General features: G+C 32.0%; 1 protein-coding gene across 1 annotated transcript in view; it reads left to right on the top strand.

Moving 5' to 3' along the window:
• Window positions 1-22429, top strand: part of LOC128155451 (low-density lipoprotein receptor-related protein 2-like) — a 47347-nt gene that overhangs the window by 17602 nt on the left and 7316 nt on the right. Inside the window, 20 exon segments of the mRNA XM_052817154.1 lie at window positions 2340-2775; window positions 3188-3440; window positions 3526-3673; window positions 3915-4025; window positions 4726-4876; window positions 5619-5724; window positions 5836-5983; window positions 7146-7265; window positions 7705-7941; window positions 8368-8554; window positions 8790-8914; window positions 9162-9318; window positions 9615-9730; window positions 12926-12959; window positions 13284-13532; window positions 18150-18357; window positions 18668-18815; window positions 19801-19911; window positions 20568-20822; window positions 22113-22232. Of these exon segments, the coding sequence (XP_052673114.1) occupies window positions 2340-2775; window positions 3188-3440; window positions 3526-3673; window positions 3915-4025; window positions 4726-4876; window positions 5619-5724; window positions 5836-5983; window positions 7146-7265; window positions 7705-7941; window positions 8368-8554; window positions 8790-8914; window positions 9162-9318; window positions 9615-9730; window positions 12926-12959; window positions 13284-13532; window positions 18150-18357; window positions 18668-18815; window positions 19801-19911; window positions 20568-20822; window positions 22113-22232 (3420 nt within the window).

Raw genomic sequence — 22429 nt, 5'->3', positions numbered from 1 at the left:
ACGAAGAACTAGCACAAGCACACGATTTAAAAAAGGTTCCTAAAGGTCTTAACGGTCACCTGAGTAGCATATAACCCATACACAAACTTGTCGAGGAGTCTCAATTATTCATTTAATTGGGTTTCATTCTCGAGTAGAAAAATTATATTTGTAATGACGACCACCTCCCTGCTTGAAATCTTTCAAAAAGAACTATGAAACCTATAATTTTGGTGATAAACTTAAAGATCTGGTTTACAAAATCATGAATTTAGTTTTCCTTTCAGGTGTGTGGGAGTAAAGAAGATAATTTTTTAACATTATATGCATCAACACTTATACATCCATTTTGGCCCTGCCCTAGAGTCAAATCTATACTCAAGGGGACATGAAATTTATAATGTTAGTAGAGGACTTCCTGGTAAACATAATTATGAAGTCAGTTTTTCATTCAGATGTGTGATAATAGAGAATATGAAGAATTTAAAACATTATATGCATTAACACTATATTGCTATATCCCCCCATGTCCTGAACCCCTGACCAAGGGGCCATGAAATCAATTTAGGTAGAGGAGTTAGTGTACATTATAACAATGTATTCAGTTTTTTGACCACATGTTTGGAAGTAAAGAAGAAGATTTTTTAAGATTTCATACATTTTGACTATATGGCCACATTGGTCCCACCCTAGAGCCCGAGCCCCTGACACAGGGGTCATGAATTATGGTAGAGGGTTTCATGGGCATCATTATCATGCAATTAGTTTTTAACAAATGTATATGGGAGCAGAGAAGAAGATTTTCTAAGATTCATTACATTTAACTATATGGCCATATTGGTCCCACCCTAGAGCCTAAACCTCTGACACAGGGGTCATGAATTTCACAATTTTGGTAGAGGGCTTCATGGACATCATTATCATGCATTTAGTTTTTAACTAATGTATATCTGAGTAGAGAAGAAGATTTTCTAAGACTCAATACATTTTTACTAAAATGGCCATATTGGCCCCACCCCAGAGCCCGAACCCCTGACCAAGGGGCCATGAATTTCACAATTTTGGTAGAGGGCTTCATGGACATCATAACCATGCAACCAGTTTTTTCCTCACATGTGTGGGATTAGAGAAAAAGGTTTTTGAAAATTTGGCTTTTTTTAATATTTGGCCCCAGCTTTTGTGCCCAGGGGGTGGTAGAGCCATGTATTTCACAATTTAGATTCCTCTTACCATAGAGATGCCTCACATGAAAAATGGTAACAATTGAACTTGTAGATTTTAAGAAGAAGTTAAAAATTTAAAATTGTTAACACACGACGGACGACGCACGACAACGGACGAAAACGGATAACAATAGTTTACTCAGGTGACCTAAAAATTGATGAGAGCGTTCTGATATTCTAAACAGGGACGGCTATCTGAAGGTTGAAAATTTGGCCGAAACAATTCTTCATTTTTCAGAAGGTGGCGTGGGGTGTTGATGCTTATATGGGCTTGTTTTCCAATAGGAAACTCTTTGTGGGAGAAAAGTGTATGTCACAGAACTGGGTTCAAAAAATTGGTTAAAGATGTTGTTAAAAATGTACTTTAGCATTTTTATAAGAATGCGGTAAATCACAGAAACTTCCATTTAACTTAATGATTTTTATTTATTTTATGATGTCTAAGTGACGCATTTGTTAAGCTCCGATAGAGCAAACCAAAAAATAAATTTAAGATATACTTTCCATTTAAGTTTATATTCTGTAAAAATAATGTGTTAATCCTTTTTAAATCCTCTTTTGAAGCGGCGATAATGATAGCTTACATTTTCTTTGCCATTCTGGAATTGTTTTTATCATTGAAGTTTTGTGAAGGCAAGTTTGTTTTTATTATAAAGCATTTTTTCTAGTTTTAAAGTTTTGATCAATTAACTAGTGTACAGATTAGGAAAGCTGTTGTCAATATTGGTCTCATTACACGACTAGCATAGCCTAATTAATTTGGACAATTTCCGATTGCCTGTGTCAATTATTAGCACAAGGTAAAATGTAACAATAATATTCTATTTGAGATATATTCATTCAACGGCATATAATTTTTATATGACGTCATTCATATGCGAGTATTTAATCGAGTTGGTACTCGGGACAAAACGTTATACTAATTTACATGATAATTTTCAAAAAAATAAAATAAAATAAATAAAAACCAGAATGTTTTAATTTTTGTTCAAATAAAACTTTTTGTTGTAAAAGATGACCATGCATAAACCAATTGAGATATCTACTACATTAATCAAATGCATGGAAGTTTAAAACATGCCATGAAATTTTGATTTCATAGTATGTCTTATCAAATTCAAAATTATTTTTATACAGCTGTTACAAAAGAAAAGGGTATCATATATGGAGTTGATAGTCCTCCATCTTTGGTAACTCTTACCAAAATAACCCAATCAAGTGATGAAGCGCTAAATTACACAATATTTTCTACTGACTTTGGTGTTCGAAGCATAGCTGTTGACCCGAAATCAGGAGTTGTTTTTCAAGCGTCTGGCAATACCATCTCTTCAATTCACAACTACAGTCTTTCAAATAGTAACAATTATCTTACATCGATCGAGTTTAATGGAAAGTCGAATGATGTAGGAGAAATAGCATTCGATTTCCTTTCGAACAACCTATTTTGGTGTGACTCGCTTTTAAATTGGATTGCTATGAAACCCGCCTACACCCATGTGCCACATATGTATAAGGTCGTGGTGCAGGACAACATACGACGACCCGAGGGGCTTATTCTGGATCCTTTAGATGGGTAGGTACTAGCACTCTTTTTACTTGCGGTTCATATAGTAATGACTTTAATAGCAAGCTAGTTAATACAATTTTAGTATATATTATATTTCGCTATATAAATGTAATGTTAAAAAAATATGTAAACTGCTCAACACAAGTTTATGTGTCATAATTATAAACTCTTTAGCCACTAAATTAATTTTGTTTTAAAATAAATTTGGACGAGGTGTCCTCTAAAATAATAAGTTTTTTTTACAAGATTTATACATAACGTCAAGCAGATTTATGTGTTCTTTTGCACAATCTATTATAACAGTATCAAGAAAGATAGCATGATGAAGTTTGGGAATGAAATAGCGTGTTTCAAATGATTTTAAAATAGATATATTTTGAATATGTTTTTATTATGTAATCGTTTTTCTCTCATCCAGATATATGTTCTTTTCGGATAAAAACCCAAATTGTCGCATCACTAGAGCTTCACTTAACGGTGATAATACAACAGTAATTGTGTACAAAGGCTTGATATATGTACCTACCTTGTCTATTGACCCTGACAACAAGATGATTTACTTTGCCGACACAGTCCGAGACACCATCGAGGTCTGTGATTACGATGGATCCAACAGAAGAGTAATACGTAGAACGAACCTCGCTACCATCAACGCTATACAATATTACGAGGTACAGGGATACTGAATTTATATTTAAATTTTTTGGTTTTAACTTTTCTTGAAATTAATTTAAGATTCCTAATTGTTTTATACAGAGTGCTATATACACAGTTGGAATTCCCAAAAAACAAGTCCGAGGATTTAACTCGTCATCAGGAAAAATGATGTACAGTATGGATTTCACTCTTGGAACACCTTGGACAGTGACTGTCTATGATTCAGAAAATCTACAAAATTTTTCTAGTAGGTGGACATAGTTTAAAATATTACGCGTTATATTGTAAATGTAAAATTTCATAATGTTTGGCTTTTGTAAAAAAGCGAGTTATATTTCTAGAAGAAACACATTGTATACATTATTGATCAGGAAAACAACAATATTTATTTCAAGAGTTTATCTTGTTATTGTTAATATGATAATTCCTTATCATTGACCAATAGATTGTTGCGTTTTATATCGATTATTTATTTTTTACTTTAATAGATCCATGTTCTTCAAAACAATGTGAACAGATCTGTGTGAACACTCCCGCCGGTCCATCCTGTTTATGTTACGAGGAATTTGATCTGGCACTGGACGGCATCTCCTGCAATAGTAATGTTTTCATATGCATTAAATCAAATAAAGCATTACATTTTTCAATCAAAACCATTTCTGAAATATTAATATTATTTTGTTTTTAAAGTTTATGCCGTTTGACGGAACATAATTGTTTTCTTCTTCTAGCCTTTTCATATTCTTCCCTTATAATAACACTTAAATTGTATATTTGTAGGCAAATCTTTAGTCTACAGTAAAGGTTTTGTTATTAGCAGCCGAAGTGCCTTTGTAATGATAGATATCTTAAATTTGAATTCGAATGACTTGGACGTAACACAAAGACTTGATGACCCATCTGCTTATATTCAATCTTTCATCGTGGATGCCACGAATGAGCGTATATACTACATAGACAGCAAAAACAGAGTCCTGAAACAATTGGATATTAAGACGAAGAAAATTCATACTCTTACAAATATTGGCACTGGAAAGGGTAGCGTTTTTATTTGATGCAACACATTCAAAAACTTTTAAAATAGTTTATATAAGTAGTTTATTAAAGTTGCAAGAGCAAAATTGTTATATGTATTTTAGTTAATTTTATGATTACATCTCTATAAAGCAACCAGATTGTTATCAGGAAATTTTTTATACATTGGAGATTAATATAACAGTTTACCAATATATTCCTTATAGAGTCACATTTTCCTACTGAAGATCTATTTATACGTCTATTCAATCAATTTTTATATAGATTTGGTTTTGGACTGGCATTTGAATCTTCTGGGATGGATCGATGTTGAATCGTTTGAATTGGTCTCATTCAACCTTAGTTCAGGAAATCTTTCCACTATTTATTCAAGTCTTTTCTCTGAAGAATCGTTTACAGTTGACCCAAACACAGGGTATGTGAGCTAGAATATCATATAATTCATTTAAAAAAACCACATGTTTACTATTTCAAAGGAAATTTATTGTAACAAACTAATAAAATAATAGCTAAGTGTAGTCCTGTATAGCGATAAATGATTTTTACTCTCAAGAAAAAAAGCAGAAAAAGTGTAAAATGAAAAACACATGACTTCTGTTTTCTTTTTATAAAGTTACCTTTTCTAATATAAAATAATATTTTGCTATAGATGCATTTTTTTCTGTATGCTTTACTAAAATTTAAAATCTGTAAACGCTCAGTGTAAAATTTCAGGACACTTTTTTGGATTTCTGGAACACCACCATCTTTGATTAAAACCGGAAGCTGGAATAAATCGTCGCCGCGAACTTTAATTACATCAGCTGAATTGGCATTCCCTAAAGCCATTTATTATGACGTAACGGACAACAGGTAAATTAAAATATTTCAATCAACTGACCCATTGAACCTGAAGCATCTTTATTTGATGGGACATAATACAATGCGTACAGCTGTTTTTTAATTATCAGATGATCAAAATATATTAAATTTTGATCTTAGAAAAAAATATATAAAATTTGAAGGGTGTATATATTAACTTAAAATGCATTAAATAATAAATTAAAACCATAACAAAACCTTATAAAAAGTTGAATTTGAAGCATTTTGATGAATACCTGTATATTGTTGTACATTGCTGTTTTAATGGCATGTTGAATTATCTTTATTGTCAACAGGTTATATTGGTTGGATGGATCATTGATTAAAAGTTGTTTAAATAATGGGTCTGATATCGTGACACACAGTCTTGCTACAGATGCCCAGAAATTAATATCCTTTAAGGTAGGTTTACATTTATCATTTAATATGTACGCGGTTTTATTTTTCTATGCATGTCGATACACTTGCTTAAACACGACCTGCAATACATACTATGTATTTTCGTTGCATTAGGAATACTTTGTTTGGATAACTGCAAAGGAACTTTACTATGGATTGAAGAGTACGAACATATTCTATAAATCGTTAGACATGTCGGAGGTTCTACAAAATATGTCCAATTTAGTGGTGTATGATCCCTATTTACAAAACTCCAGAGCAGGTATTCTTTATAAAAATTTCTTTGTGAAGGCACGTTAAAACGAACAGAATTGCAATAGAATATAATGTGGAATCACAATTGTTCGTGGGGGACCATGTTCTTGATTTTCATGAGTAATCCTTGTCCATGAATTACATCCCCAGAACGTATATGCAATCATTTGTTTGATATTCAATAAGATTATCCTGATAAAACTACCAACGAAATTACGTCTCTAGGATTAAGACAATTTTTGCTCCCCACAAACATTGACCCCCACGAATAAAAATTGAATCCACACTATTGTTGTTTGCTATATTAAATCAAAGTACTGAAGAACTGACGGGAGTTGATTTTGTCGATGTTTATTTATTTTAAAATCAATGATATGTTATTTTGCATGCCAAGTACATGTATACGTAGTTTCTAATTTGAATTACGCATATTTTTATAATATGAATTTTAGAACTTTTTCGACTAGAATGTTGAGAAACCTCCATATGAATCATGTTAAATAATATTTAAAGATAAAATTAATTCAATCAAACTATGTATCAGTGGTAGAAATATTTCTCGAAAAATGTATGGATCCAAGCAATATTGAACTCTAGTCTCGTTCAACCAAACGCTCGGCTAACACCGTAAATCTCCGACAAGGGTTTACGGAGACAGCCGAGCGTCGAGTTGAACGAGACTATATTGAACTCTGGCGTAGGAATACATACGACTACAAAAATATTTAAATTGTTCGTATCATTTAAAATCTGCCTATAATTATAAGGTATTTGTAAATAAGTTTCCTTGAAAAACAATGCTTTAGCATACATTACATCGAATTCATCAATTAATTTCAAGAACTAAGTCTTGTCAGGAGCAATGATTTGTGCTGAGGTCCAAACACTGTTTCACTTTCGGTTTGTCCGAGTGACTGCATAGGAGAGTTGATTAAAAATCAACTCTCAAAAAAGATACTTGTTTCAATTTTATTATCTTTAATAAAAAAATCATTTGTCATGCCTAGTTTATAACACTGACAATGATATAATTTTATAAAGTATGGATAGAAAGGAACGAAATCATTTGTGGCAATTTTATTATCTATCAGATCAATATTTACACGTTTCTCTTTTTAAAAGGAAAAATGTAGTACATCATGTTTCTTCTTTTCTTCGCAAAACTGTAGAATCCTGCCACGTCTTGAATGGTCAGTGTGGAGATATATGTATACCCCAGCAAGATACACACACGTGCACCTGCGACTTAGGTCTTCAACTACAAAACGACTCGACATCGTGTGATATTAGTATGTTTTATATTTACTTTGAAAAGAATAAGGAAAAATACATCATAAACAGTTGGATCGAGGTATCTTCTGCACGTATACATAAACGTTGTAAATGATTTATTACAGCCAAAAATGCCAAACAAAGTTATTTCTACGTATGTCAGATGGATATCACTTTGACATTTTGATTGATCATGATACATGTATACATTAACCATACATTAACTCTTTTCAGCTATCGTTCGCCAAATGTCACATATTAATAACTTAAATCAATGCTTCAATGTAAATTAAAAGTATTAGCTCTTTACGTCATTTACGGCTTCTTTGTACAAAACAAAATTCATTATAAAAATAGATTTTGGAAGATCAGAGAATTTGTAAAAATATTTTTATATAAACATTCAGTTTACAAATTCTATTATTCGGCTAACAATGTTTCTTTATTTGATTTTAGCTGTCTTTGACTCCAATTTCATGCTTTTGACCGACTTATCTCACGATAGAATAATCCAAGTCGACATAGATACCGGTACATTGGTCAAACTGCCATTTGCTGCCATAGGAGCAACAGGAATCGCCTATGAAAAACAGTCCGATACAATTTTCTTCACATCGACTGTGAATACGTTTACTTCTAAAATGATGTCCGTTTCTCTTCACGGAAAAAAGGGCATTGTAACATATGCAACAGGTAAACAAGTATATATGAATAACTTTTTCCAAGGCACACTCAATCATAAAAATGAAGAATAATATTGTCGCAATCTATTCGACAAAGTACAGATCGTTTGAATGATATATGTTTGAAAAACATTTTGAAGTAAACCGTTAGAAGTTAATTGTTATTTACATTTCTGAAATATAGTATAAAGATTTGATTTCATATCTTGGATTAAAATGTCTTTTTTAAACAGATAATTAAAACAAAAACCCAACAAATAAACAATCTATAGCAAACGTATGCAAAGGAATAAAAAGCGCTAAGTGTGTTAGTCGCAGAGAATAGTTAAGTTTTTATGTTACAAATTACGTACTTTATCTGAATATAATTTTCTTGAAAAGTACTTTTTGAAAAATTTTAATCAATTGTATTTTAATCAAAATACTTTCAATTTAGGGTTTCACAGCTCAGAGAGCGTTGCAATTGATTACTCGACGAGTAACCTTTATTATGCTGTTAAAATCTCCTCAACTTCCTCCGGTCAGGACATGATCAGAGTTGTTCAACATGCAACATTTCTTGAAAAAACATTGCTAACCAATCTGAAACATCCAAGAGATATTGCGCTGTATCCTTCAAAAGGGTGTGTATTAAATTTTCATACTGGCATATTTGATTCTAAAGATCTTAGTTTTAATAAATAATACTTTTAAAAATATATGTTTTATACATATTATCTATAAACTTATATTCATTACTTTGTAATTTTCCCTTTGAAGAATTTTCAATAATTTTAATAATTGAAGGAAAAATATTTTAATGAAAATGGTCATCTTAGTATTGGAAAGTTGTGGAAAATGTTTCTGTTTATTTCTTAGATTGATGTTTTGGGTTGAAGTTGAAAATCCAAAAATTGGAAAAGCAGCCATGGATGGAACTTCTATGGAGTCTATCGTAACAAGCGATATTACATGGCCAAATGGCATTGCAATAGATTATACAAGTAAGTTATCTAGTTTGTATTGCTTTTATGAATTATCGTTTGATCGCAAGATTAAAGTTTTTGAAAAATATATAATCTATTTTTATTATTTAAACGCTTCTGCAAAGTTCTTTTATAAAAACCTGCAATATTATTTTTCGAGAAAAGGAGTGCTCTTAAATCTTAAAATGATTGTAATCTTAGATGTGAGCGGTTTTAAACATGATACTGTCACAGTGTTATTCCCCACAAATATCTTTTTGTGCAGGCGAAAGACTTTACTGGACAGAAGGTTATTTTGATTGGATAGAATCTTCAGACATAAATGGTGAAGATAGAAAAAAAGTGCTGTCGGACCCTGGCGCTCACCTAAGAAGCATTTTTGTGGACAGTCAGTTTATATACTACACTGGATACAATAGGCAGTAAGTATAGAATTTTATATCATATCTTATGCCTTCTCTGACTCATTTTTATTCTGAAAGAAAAAAAAAACCCTAGATAATTAATAGCTTAAATAAGCTTTTCATTATGCGTTTATTGTTTGTAAACCAAGTGCAATGCTGCGTACAATCTATTGATATTATATGAATATTGTATATCAGATTTATGACAAGACAGCGTGTTAATCTGCTTGAAACTTATACGTAAACAATTTTGTTAGGTAGACCTATGTTTTATCAATGCGAGACATATTATTCTAAAATAAATTCTACAACAGGAGAGTCGTAAGAATCAATAAAACGTCAGAAGCAGAGGCAAGAGTGATGAAGAACTACCCAGAGCTGGGGGTTATTGGCAGTGTTAAAGTTTATACAGACAACGATATCGTAGACGGTAACTCTAATGGACATGGTCACGATTGGAAATTAAAAATGTTCTGAAGAATATATCCTTTAACATACACTCTTGATGGCTCGAAACCATTGATCCCTGGAAGTCAAACTATAGTCCCATTTTTAGCTCACCTGAGCCAAAGGCTCAAGTGAGCTTTTCTGATCACAATTTGTCCGTTGTCTGTCGTTGTCGTCGTTGTCGTTGTCGTTGTTGTCGTTAACTTTTCACATTTTCATCTTCTTCTCAAGAACCACTGGGCAGATTTCAACCAAATTTGGCACAAAGCACCACTAGGTGAAGGGGATTCAAGCTTGTTCAAATGAAGGGCCACACCCTCTTTAAAGGGGAGATAATTGAGAATTATTGAAAATTTGTTGGTATTTTTCAAAAATCTTCTTCTCAATAACAATTTGGCCTGAAAAGCTAAAACTTGTGTGGAGGCATCCTCAGGTAGTGTAGATTCAAGTTTGTTCAAATCATGGTCCCCGGGGGTAGGGAGGGGCCACAATTGGGGGATCAAGTTTTACATAGGATTATATAGAGAAATTTTTTAAAAATCTTCTCCTCAAAAACTATTAGGCCAGGAAAGCTCAAATTTCAGTGGAAGCATCCTCAGATAGTGTAGATTCAAGTTCGTTCAAATCATGGTCCCCGGGGGTAGGGTGGGGCCACAATAGGGGGATGAATTTTTACATAGGAATATATAGAGAAAATCTTAAAAAATCTTCTTCTCAAAAAGTATTAAACGTGAAAAGCTCAAATTATAATGGAATCATCTTCAGGCTGTGTAGATTCAAGCTTGTACAAATCATGGTCCCCGGGGATAGGGTGGGGCCAAAATGGGGGGATCAAGTTTTACATAGGAATATTTAGAGAAAATCTATAAAAATCTTCTTCTCAAAAACTATTTGGCCAGAAAAGATCAAATTAAAATGGAAGCATCCTCAGGTAGTGTAGATTCAAGTTTGTTCAAATCATGGTCCCTGGGGGTAGGGCGGGGCCACAATGGGGGATACATTTTTATACATAGAGAAAATCTCTAAAAAATCTTCTTCTCAAAACTATTAGGCCAGGAAAGCCCAAATCTGAGTTTGATGAAACCATGATACCCTAGAAAAAAGTGGGGCCACAAAAGGGGGGGGGGTATATAGGAATAGAGAAAAATCTTCTTACAGGTACAACAACAAAAGGGGCTTGGTATTTACCACAAGAAAGAGGTGGATAAAAATTGGCAGATTTTCAATTTTTTTTTAGCAAGATCTACTGTACTTAGTTGTCAAGATATTTTGATACTGTAATGCTAATTTGATCAGAATTAAGGCAATTGTTGCTCAGGTGAGCGATGTGGCCCCTGGGCCTCTTGTTTTATAATATATTATTTTTTACTCTCGAAACCCCATTACGTAATTAACACCTGTTTTTTAAAAATTTGAATTGCCAAGGTGCTAGATGCATGATTCTTGTACCGAGTTGTTTATTCAGGCGACAATAGTCACAAAAATTTCACAAGTTAGCGATTAGTCGTTGAAAATACAATTGATATTACATTTATTCGCATATGGAAATGTTAATATATCAATAGTGCCTGTTTGGGAGGGTAACTGTTGAAATTGACACACCGAGAAAACCATTGTCAACTGACGCTAAGCGGAGGTTGACAATGCTTTTCGAGGGGTGTCATTTTCAACAGTTACCCTCACAAACAGGCACCATTTATTTTATTATACTGAATGTTTTAGTTTCAAATAAAATTTTACTGCTTTTATAAAGAAATGAATTGAATTCTACGGCGAACCGTACGCGCATAATTTACGCGCATGTAACAATTCGTTGTGTTACTCGTTACCAAGTATGTTGCTAAAGCTGAGGGTAGTAGAGCGGAATACGAACTGCGTCTAAACCAATCAGATTTAGTATTTAACATAAAAGTATGATGATGTATGATTGAGTTTAGGGTCGTATTTTACATGGTCCTTTTTTCATTTTTATGATAGCGATGCTTTATTGCGAATTTGCCAGTGGTCAACAAACATTTTTTTTAATGTTAGCCAGCCATCGGGTTTTAAGTATAAATAAAATATTAATTTGAAGGTTAACTCTAATCGTGAACAAATTTACAGTTCAAATCGTGACCAAGTGAAATATATCATAATTTGTAACTTGCGTAATTTGAGATACGGTCAGAGATGACTAAAGTACATCATTTTAATTCTTTTGTCCTAGTGAACCCACTCTGTGCTCAAAACAATGGACTTTGCAGTACCTTCTGTTTTCCTACTCCTTCTGGACGAACATGTGGTTGTCAAGACAATGTAAAGCTTTTATCAGACCAGAGAACTTGTGAAGGAGGTAAGTGGCAATCTCATTTTTACCGACAATAAATATGATAAAAACTTGTGAGTAGATATCAACTAAAATATTAACATGTTTTTGTGTACTTGCTAGTCCCTGTGTGCCCTACTTCTCTGCCTAGTTTACAGCTCTTGAATTGTGTTCCATATCCAGGAGAGTCATGCGAGTTCAAATGCATGGAAGGATTTAAACGAATTTTAGAAGTTAATGTTACTTGTGATTCACTGGGACTATGGAATCCAGAAACGGAAACACTATGTTCAGGTGAGGGTAATGTGTTTTCTTACCTATTAATTAGCTCCATACATTTGAATATTGTTGTATTAAGAACAAGAGACAGAATGAAGAATATATCTGAAAAGAGAGAATCAAGATAAAGAATGTCAAGAGAAAGCAAAGAAAGAAATTGAATGACAGATATATGATGAGGTCGTTGAATTATTGGTAGAAATTCTCTGCTCATCTTCATTGCCTAACGCCGCACTGACATCAGGCTGTTCACGTAGGATTGGTGAATCCTGTGGAATAACATGCAAGGAATACTATTCACCATTACTCAGCGATGACATAATTTGCTCTGAAAATGGAGAGTGGCAGGCAAAAAATATTTCAAACTCCACGGAATTTTGCGAACGTAAGCTGTAAAATTAATATTAAAAAATTTAACACACTAAATAGTGAGAGAGATAAACTTTGCGATGTCAACTTTGAATAATAGAATTATCACAATACGAAAAATGTATGTTTTAGTTAAAACAACAGTTTTGTTAAAAGCTTTGTTGTCTAAGCTTTGCTTTGTGTTTCATAAAGTTAAACATGAATAAAATATAGAGTTAATTGTAGCCAAGGAGTTTATTAACGAATCTGATGGAGACCAGTTGACCGTAGGATTGAGTACAGGTGTTGGCGGTTTGGTACTCATCATCATCATCATCGTCATTGTCATTTGTCTGAAAAGGATGAAGACTAGAAAAAGGTTAGTGTTGTCTAAATCTATACAATAATCGTTACATGGTGATTTATTTATTGCACATAACATTTTGTACATGTGCAATAAATACACTGAGCAGATGCAGGGTGCATGTGATACAACGATCTTTCTTCTTTCAAATTATTAATATGTTCCTACTAGAACGTTTTTATAAAATAATTCTTGAAATTGAATAATAAACAGTTCACAGTTTTTTTGTTATTTAAATAGGATGCAGAGAGAAGCGGAGGATACAATTAAAGCATACGGAAAAAACCAATACATTACCCACCAAGAAAATGCACCCGAAGAAGATACATATGCCACACTAGATGAAATGAACTTCAAAGATTTGGGTTATATGGAGTTCGATAAACATTATGATCCTGATGTGTATGGTGGATTTGTGTTGGACGCAGCAGATGAATATCTCAAGCCTTCTGTCGAGAGAAAAGTAGTGGATAATGACATTGATGAAGTGTCCGAAATCTAACTATTCTGCATGTCTAATAATTGATTATTAAAAACAATTTGTCAACAAAATATTAATCAATATAGTTCCTATTTTGTCTATATCTTTTCAAAAACTATTTTTTTTAATCTTGGGGTTTTTATATAGTACTTACGTAATAAGAAAATTTAAAAAAAGTCTTCTCAGAAAACATTTGGCAAGAAAAGTTGAAACTTGTATGAAAACAATCTCAGGTACGGTGAATTTATGTTTGTTTCAATCATGATCCCGGAAGTAGAGTTAAGCAACAATGGGGATGAGTGGGTCAAATTTTAACATTGGAAAATATAGAGAAAACATATTTAACTTTTCTTTACAAACCCATTTAATTTGTTTGTAAGCAGCTTTATGTAGTAGTGGATTTAATGTATTCAAATTACGATTGGATTTTTACATAGGAAATTATAGAGAAAAAATCTTGTAAACTGGGGTTAAGAACAATTTGCCTAAGCAGCTATATCTTTATTGAAAGCAACCTCAAATATGGTTGATTTAAGTTTGTCAAAATCATGGTCTACGTGGCTCATTGAACTGAAGACCAAAATCTGACCAGTTGAACCGACTCTAACTAGAAAATTCCCGACCAATTGACACTCTACGAATTGGACATTTAAATGTGTGTGGATGGACTAGTGGTAATCATGCAGAATCTTGTTATGCAATTTCATGGATGTTGTAATTTTATAAAGAAATCGTGAAACTTGATAGTAAAAGATGTTTAACATTTATCACATACCATTGGTTCTCGTGGGGAAAATATCAGCAAAAACACTTTTCTGAAAGCCGTGTTATAATGTTTGTTACACGTTTCAAGTTTAAAACAATATTCAGAGAGGTATTGTCTAGTACTTTGTAGAAAATGAATAAATTGTAAAAAGCACGATTTGAAATAATAAAGCTCATTTTCTGCAGGTATCTGTTAGACAATGGTTTGGTTAACTGTTGACCAACTGTTTAATGTTATAATATTCCAAAGAAAAACAGTTTTTAAAACTAAAAATTTCAGAAACTCAAACAGACTGTTTGTCTGTTAAGAAAAGTTTTTGATTTGATCCTGTACCACCTGATCACCGTCCTTTTTGGCATGAATCAAACGGAAAACCATTAGTAAACGTCGACATTTAAATAGTTCCATATTTCAAACCTTAGATGTCGTTTCAAAAATCTTTATTTCCGTGACAAACCACACCCATATCAGTTAATCAAAATGATTCTTCAAGTTGTACGTAACTCAGGAAAACACATAAATTGTCCTTTAATGAAACAGGACCCACTTATATTGTAATTGAAAGATCCATCGATAGAGCCTTCATCACGTCTTTGCAATCTGATATCCCCATTTTAAGTGATGTTGTTACCTAATCACATAACAAATCAAATGACAGAACTTGTTCATAACGTAAAATTAGAATAACGTACACGGAAAACATTTTTCTTCATTTTAACATGTATTTCCAACACTCGACTGCGTTTCTTGCTAAATGCACTGGTACATGTTTTTGCTGTATTCTAATCAGAGGAAAGGATTTTCATTTTGATATTCAACAATCACTCTGTGGGGCCCAATTGATGTAAATTCTTATTTTTTGTCATGGCTCTTTGATAGTCATACCCTCAGCACTACCCTACTGATTGTCTCTTTAGTTAACAATTTTGAAACTTTATCATCTTTTTTTTTTACCTCAGACATAGGATAGAAAATCGCTGATACAAAATCAAGGTTATTTGTCGTCAAATGTAGTTTCTAGCTATAGATAAACTGGATATTTACAATTCTAATGCTAGCATATTAACACACATTACGATTGGTGTTTGATAAATGACGCAACAATGAATTTGGAAATCGTTAAATTGTAATAAAATCTGAAATATCATTTCAGCATCGACCACAAAGAGGAAGGTTCAGTTTAATTCAATGTTTGTCCTGAAAAGGTTGCTTAAATCTCATAAAAATGCACATATACCATTTTGAATACGTGTGTATATAGAGTATCAGGTTATATACTTTTATCTTGTTTCAAAAAATAATTATGACTTCAACATTTTGGTTTATTTCTAAGATTTAATAAAAATAATGATTTAAAAAAACACATTTTGTTATAAATCTTTTTAAAGAAGGAAAAGGTGTCTGCAACTGTCGCCCACAACAAAATTAATATATTTTATTTGATATCACATGAAAACGTTTAAATGTGCGTTGCAGATCCATGCCACCATACTTTACAAAAAGCTTACCAATAATATGACCTTGACACAATTTTAGATGAACATTTTACATTAATTTTCTAATGGTTTTTTCTCGATTGGTTAAGTTGATTATTTCAAATGTTCGACCAAATGATAAAGCAATTAGCTGACTAACAAACGGAATATGAAAGAACACTCATTTTGTTGTGTAAGCAATGCTTGTATATTACAGAAATATTATCTTGAGAAAATTTCCATCCAAATCTTTTTTTATTAAAAAAAAAATATAAACACGATGAATAATATATTATATGTAGTAATTCCGTTATTTAACATTATCTGTAAACCGACTCGAGTTTTGTATAAATAACTTAGAATTTCATGTTCCTTATTCCGCTTAAAACTTGATAAATTACATTCAAATCTTGAAGACAAATGTTGTAGACGTTGCTGTGAGAAAATATAATTTAATAATTTTGCGATCAAATTCTACCATAGTCCCTTTAATTAATTCTTACTGGTACGCTGCTTCAAAGGTATTGTTTAATGTAAATATTTTGCTATTTTTATTATCAATTCCTTGTCATGTAGTTGGAGTAATTTGTAAATCAATCAAAATGATAGATATTTTCTCAAATGGTTGAACATTAATGGTATATGCATTCATCAAACAAGCGATAAATTTAGTAATCCCTCTAACGAGCCATACCCATCTATAAAGCCATCCAACCAGTTAGGTGGGTCAGTGATACGAAACGAGGAGCATGGTTGTTAAAAACGAAATGTTCTCTAAATAAAAGCATAATCTGGTTTAATCTTTTAAATCCATCCGGTTTATGAATAAGATGTACATTTTTGTTATCTTAATGTCATATTAACGGAAAAGTTAATGGAAAATGGATGAAAAAATATTGTCAATTTCACATCTTGCATTGTACATTTATGCAAGATTTTTAGATGCCAAACAGCCAAGAATAGTAATTGCTTTCACTTTATGTGCCAATGTTTTTTAATGCTTTGCTAAATCCATTATAAAAATTTGAAAACTCCTTAAAATGAAATATTTATCAAAGAAAGTGGCCATTCTTATTGAGTAAAATGAAGTTTGAAGTCCTAAGCACTGTTCTACATGTCGTATTGTTTTTTGACCAGATATTCGAAGGTATGTTTGCAATAGAATTGTTCCTTTTTTTCAATCATCGTTGTTTATTTTATAAAGTTTAGTATAAAACTAAGAATAATTATGTACACGTGTATTACATATATTATCAATGCAATCAACTTGCATCTAAGATAAGGGGCAAGACTATCCATGTGATGATAACAATTTTTACGATTGGTCTATTTTGGACAAATCATGTTTTGATAATTAGTAATCGGTACAAACTATATTCTTTTAATATACCCTTAATAATTAGCATAAACAGTAGAAGTTTATGCAATAATCTTTGGGATCGGAAAATGTTCAATTTGTTAGCTTAATCATATAGCACAATAGAGATTGGTTGTGTGTTTTCATGATTGTGTTTTAGGATATAACATATTACATTCAGAACAGTAAAACAATTTAGTATATATGTATTTTTGCCTTCCTTTAGCCTATACGTTTGAGAAAGGTATCATTTATGGGGTTCGGAACCCATCTTCATTGTCAAATCTTCCGAAAATACCCGAAAATGGTAACGGATTTAATTACCTGACATATTATCTAAATGGAAATATTCGAAGCATTGCGACTGATCCTAAGAGAAAAGTGGCCTTTATAGCTTCTTCGTTCCAAATCCAGGCTGTTCATAACTACAGTCTTCTCAAAAGCGACTCGTATGAGTTATCAACAGAGTTTTATGGAAAATCAGACGATACGGGGCAGATTGCATTTGATTACCTATCCAACAACTTGTATTGGTGCGACTCACGTTTGAACTGGGTTGCAATGAAGCCGGCATACAATGGAAATACATCAATTTATAAGGTCGTCGTACAGGACAACTTGAACAGACCCGAAGGACTTGCATTGGATCCCGTGAATGGGTAAATATATTTTAAAGCTAATCTTGATTTGTTTCTTATGATAATTTCTTATATACTATATGAACTTGGCTTTTTATTGTTGATAGACTTGACTGAACAATTATAACAGACTCTGTTTGTATAGAGATTATTTAAAGATTTAAATCAATTTCTACCTCATGTTCAACAAACTACTGTCCCCTCACTCTCTCTCTCTCTCTCTCTCTCTCTCTCTCTCTCTCTCTCTCTCTCTCTCTCTTCCAGTAAATAATTTTGTTTTAAAGTAAATGTACTTAAAGCTGTAGTAATCAATTTGTTGTATACAAATGATTGTTCAAATTCAAATAAAAAAGTTCTAATATACTACTTTTATTGACTTTTCTTTGTAGAATTATGTTCTTTTCTGATAACCACCCTAATGGTCGCATCAGGAAAGCGTCGCTGAACGGAGAGAATTCAACGGATATTGTGTTCAATGGCATAGTACACGTTCCATCCCTTGCTATTGACACAGAAAATAAGCAATTGTATTGGGTAGACATTGTAAAGGATACTGCCGAGGTCTGTGATTACGATGGTTCTAACAGAAGAGTGATAGTAAGATCTAATATGAACCCTATGAGTGGAATTCAATTCTACAAGGTAGTTTATTGTGTTCGTTTATTTTATTTTGTTTTTTTTTAATTAAAATAATAATTTCCCTTCTACAAATTCAAATTACAACGTAAAGGTAGGAAAGAAAATAGTTTTATTACGCCTTATGGTGGGTTACTTTAATTGTATCCTATCAATCTTCAAAATATATAACAATTATTAAACTATTTTATCTTTTATTCCTTGTATGCAGTTTGTGCATTTTTGAATATGACATGATATATATTTCAGGAAAACTAATACTATTTTATAGAATGTCCTACATTTAGTGAGCGAGGAGAAAGGTCTTGTAAGAGGAATCGATGCTTTTTCTGGTGTATACAGTTATAATGTAAATTTTAACCCAGGAATCCCGACTGCTCTAGCTATTTTTGACACAGAAAATCTTCCAAATCTTCCAGGTAAGAACTCTCTTAATCAAAGTACTGAAGTACTGACGGGAGTTGATTTTATAGATTATTATTTATCTTAAAATCAACGATATGTTATTTTGCTTGGCAAGTAGTTTATAATCTCTATTTGAATTACGCACCTTTTCATAATATGGAGTCTCTGACTTTTTCGAGAATCATTTCGAGAAAACCTCTGATGAATTATGTTGTGTATATATTGAAAAATAGAATTGATTTCATCAAACTATGTATCGGTATTCGAAATTTTTCAAAAAATGTATGGATCCAACCAATAATGAACTCCAGTCTCGTTCAACCAGATGCTCGGCTGTCTCCGTTAATCTCCGACAAGTAAAAGATACCACGTAATAGCTTGATGATGCGACCTCTAGATATAGACTGACTCTCTGCTTATCGGAGATGTACAGAGACATCCGATGGTTGAACGAGACTATATTGAACTCTGGCGAGGGAATACATACGACTGCAAAAAACTTCTAAATTGTTCGTACTATTTAAAATCTGACTATTTCTTAGGTATTTATAAATAAGTTTCCGTTAAAAAAATGCTTCAGCGTACATTACATCGAATTTATCGATTATTTTCAAGAACTAACTATTGTCAGCGGTGATGGTTTGTGCTTAGGTCCAAACACTGTATCAGTTTTGGTTTGCCAGAGTAACTGCATAGGAGAGTTGATTAAAATCATCTCCCAAAAATGACACTCAATTTGATAAACTTGTTTTTATTTCAGATGTAATATAATTGAAATACCATGTACAATTACTTTTTTAATATTATAATTATGATATTATATATATATATATATATATATATATATATATATATATATATATATATATATATATATATATATATATATATATATATATATATTATTTTTTGAAATATGTTTCCCGTTATTTGCATTGCTTAAGAGACTTTTTAAAGTACTTCATCTCGTTTTTATTGTCTGAATATTTATGTATATAGATCCCTGCTTCTCAAAACAGTGTGGACAAATCTGTGTGAACACTCCATCAGGTCCGACCTGTATATGCTACGAAGGATACGACCTGACAGAGGATGAAAGATCTTGCAAAGGTGTACCTAATGTTGCTTATGAAATTCACATGTTTCGTTATATTAATTATTTCTTGCTACTTTAAACCTAATCTTGTAACAGGGCATATCCTAAGATGTTTGAAATGTTGCACCGTTTGAGATATGTAGTGCCGGTTTAGTTATGGTGATGATATTTTTAACTAATCTAAGATGCCTATAAAATCGTCCTTTTTTATAGAAAAGCAAGGACCAACATAAGTCAGAAAATTTTAATCTGTATAAAATATTATTTAAAAAAAAAACACGAAATGGATAAAGAAGTTTATTAAAGTTAAATAGTGCTAATACTTAATATTTGAATGACAAAATTTCAATAGGTGTGGAATTTTTTTTTTGCATAGGAATTCTAAATCGATGTCAGTTTTTTTTTAAAGAAATAAAACATTATAAAAACACTCGACACTGTAAATTGAAGTCGTATCGAATGTTTAAAAAGTACCAACATGTCTATTAACAACTGTTACCCCAATGAAAAAAAAGTTAAAATAATACTATTGTTAACATATTTAAATTTAAGAAAAGTATGTATTCAAAATAAAAAACAAAGTGTCATAGTGTGTATAAACATAAATCTGTTCAGATGGTTGTTTTTAAGATAACAAAGATATAACATTAATTTTATTTTGTTTCTATAGAACGACCCCTGATGTACAGAAAAGGAATTTTGATTAGTACTCACAATGAGTTTGAATTTGTCAACATTGCCTCCATCAACAACATTTCCACCGCCTCACAAAGCTTCAAAGACTCAACAGCAAACATAACATCGTTTGCCGTTGATGCTGTCAAAGCAAAGATATACTATATTGACAAGAACAGCGGTGCGTTAAAACAAATAGACATGAGAACTCAGCAAAAAAGTGTGTTGACTAACATGCGGAGCGGAAAAGGTATATCTGCCTACCAAACAAAAAATGATGTATTTTTTTAACGAAAAACCAAATATGATTTTATAATGCATGTGTATTGATCACAACAATAAAAACCTAATGATTATTTTTGCAGATTTGATTATAGACTGGAACCAACATTTGTTGGGCTGGATAAATGATGGTTCCAGCGAGATTCTCTCATTTAGTCTTGAATTGGGAAATACGTCGTCTATATATTCAGAACTTGAGTATGCAGAGTCTTTAACAATTAATCCAGAAGAAGGGTTCGTTGCGGTACATTTTGAATATGTTTGAATTTTTTCCACTTCTTTCATTGTTTTGTAATTTTTATGAACAAAAATATTTTAGAAAGTTGTATTGGATATCTGGATCGCCTTATTTGATTATGAGCGGAAACTGGAATGGCGAATCACCGAAATCTTTGGAGACCTCAGAAGAGTTGACCTTTCCGAGAACTTTAAACTATGATGTCACGAGCAATAGGTCTTGTTTTTTTTTTAAACCACCAACATTAAATTATTTTATGTCAACTTACAATTATCAAGCAAACTTCAATGAAAACTACAATGAAATGGAGTATTTACTGATATAAGAATGTGATATTGGAATGCATACCTAAGATAACCTGTTTATGTGTATATATAAGGATATGACATAAGAACACATGCAATATCAATTCAAATATAAAGGCTGCTATTGTTTCTGAAAGTCATGATTATTGCTGCAGTGGGTTACATAGAATTTCAATAGGATGTTACAGTTTACATTCGCAAAATTACTCGGGAATCTTTTTTCACTGGTAGTTCATAATTGATATGTTATTGTCACTTAATAAATTTCATTATCTTTAGAATTTAAAACTTTGCAACACAGGTTATATTGGTCCGATGGTGTGTTAATAAAGAGTTGTTTGAGTGATGGATTGGATGTCCAAACACACAACTTAGTCATTGAGGCCGCCTATGGATTTTCATATAAGGTATCATAATTTACATGATATAAGAAATTGATTCGAGCAAAAAGTGCAATTTTGGAAAAAAATCTGTTTACTATCTTTAAAAGGATTTCTATGTATGGGTGTTAAAAGAACACCTATATTTTGGGCTGAAGGATATGAAGACTCATCAAACTTTGTTACCTATCCAAGAAAATACAACTGGCGTGGTAATATATGATCCTTACCTACAGAGGAATTTAACAGGTACACATGTAAATGTAAGTTATTGAATTTAAAACACTCAACAAAAAGAATACTTTTAAATTTACTCTATTCGATAATATTTAAAGGAACCTGTCAGCGCTTTAATGGTGGGTGCGAGGGGATATGTGTTCCTCAACAAGAAGGTTGTAGGTGCGAGTGTGACGTGGGTCTTCAATTACAAAATGATTCACGAACGTGTAACAGCAGTAAGTCTACTTTTTCATTCTGAAAAATAAGACCAAAAGTGAAGTTTGGTACACAAATCCTAATAATTCACTTATTTAGTCATTAAAATATCAAGAATACATAAAAAATATTCTTAAAACAACAATACAAAAATAACATTTTTAGAACATGTATATATAAAAGTGTATGTTAATCATTGATTTTCACGATTTAACCT

This window comes from Crassostrea angulata, chromosome 7, assembly GCF_025612915.1.
Source record: "Crassostrea angulata isolate pt1a10 chromosome 7, ASM2561291v2, whole genome shotgun sequence".
In the NCBI taxonomy this organism is placed as follows: domain Eukaryota; kingdom Metazoa; phylum Mollusca; class Bivalvia; order Ostreida; family Ostreidae; genus Magallana; species Magallana angulata.
Note: the sequence above shows the minus strand (reverse complement) of the source record. Positions and strands in the feature narration are given on the sequence as shown.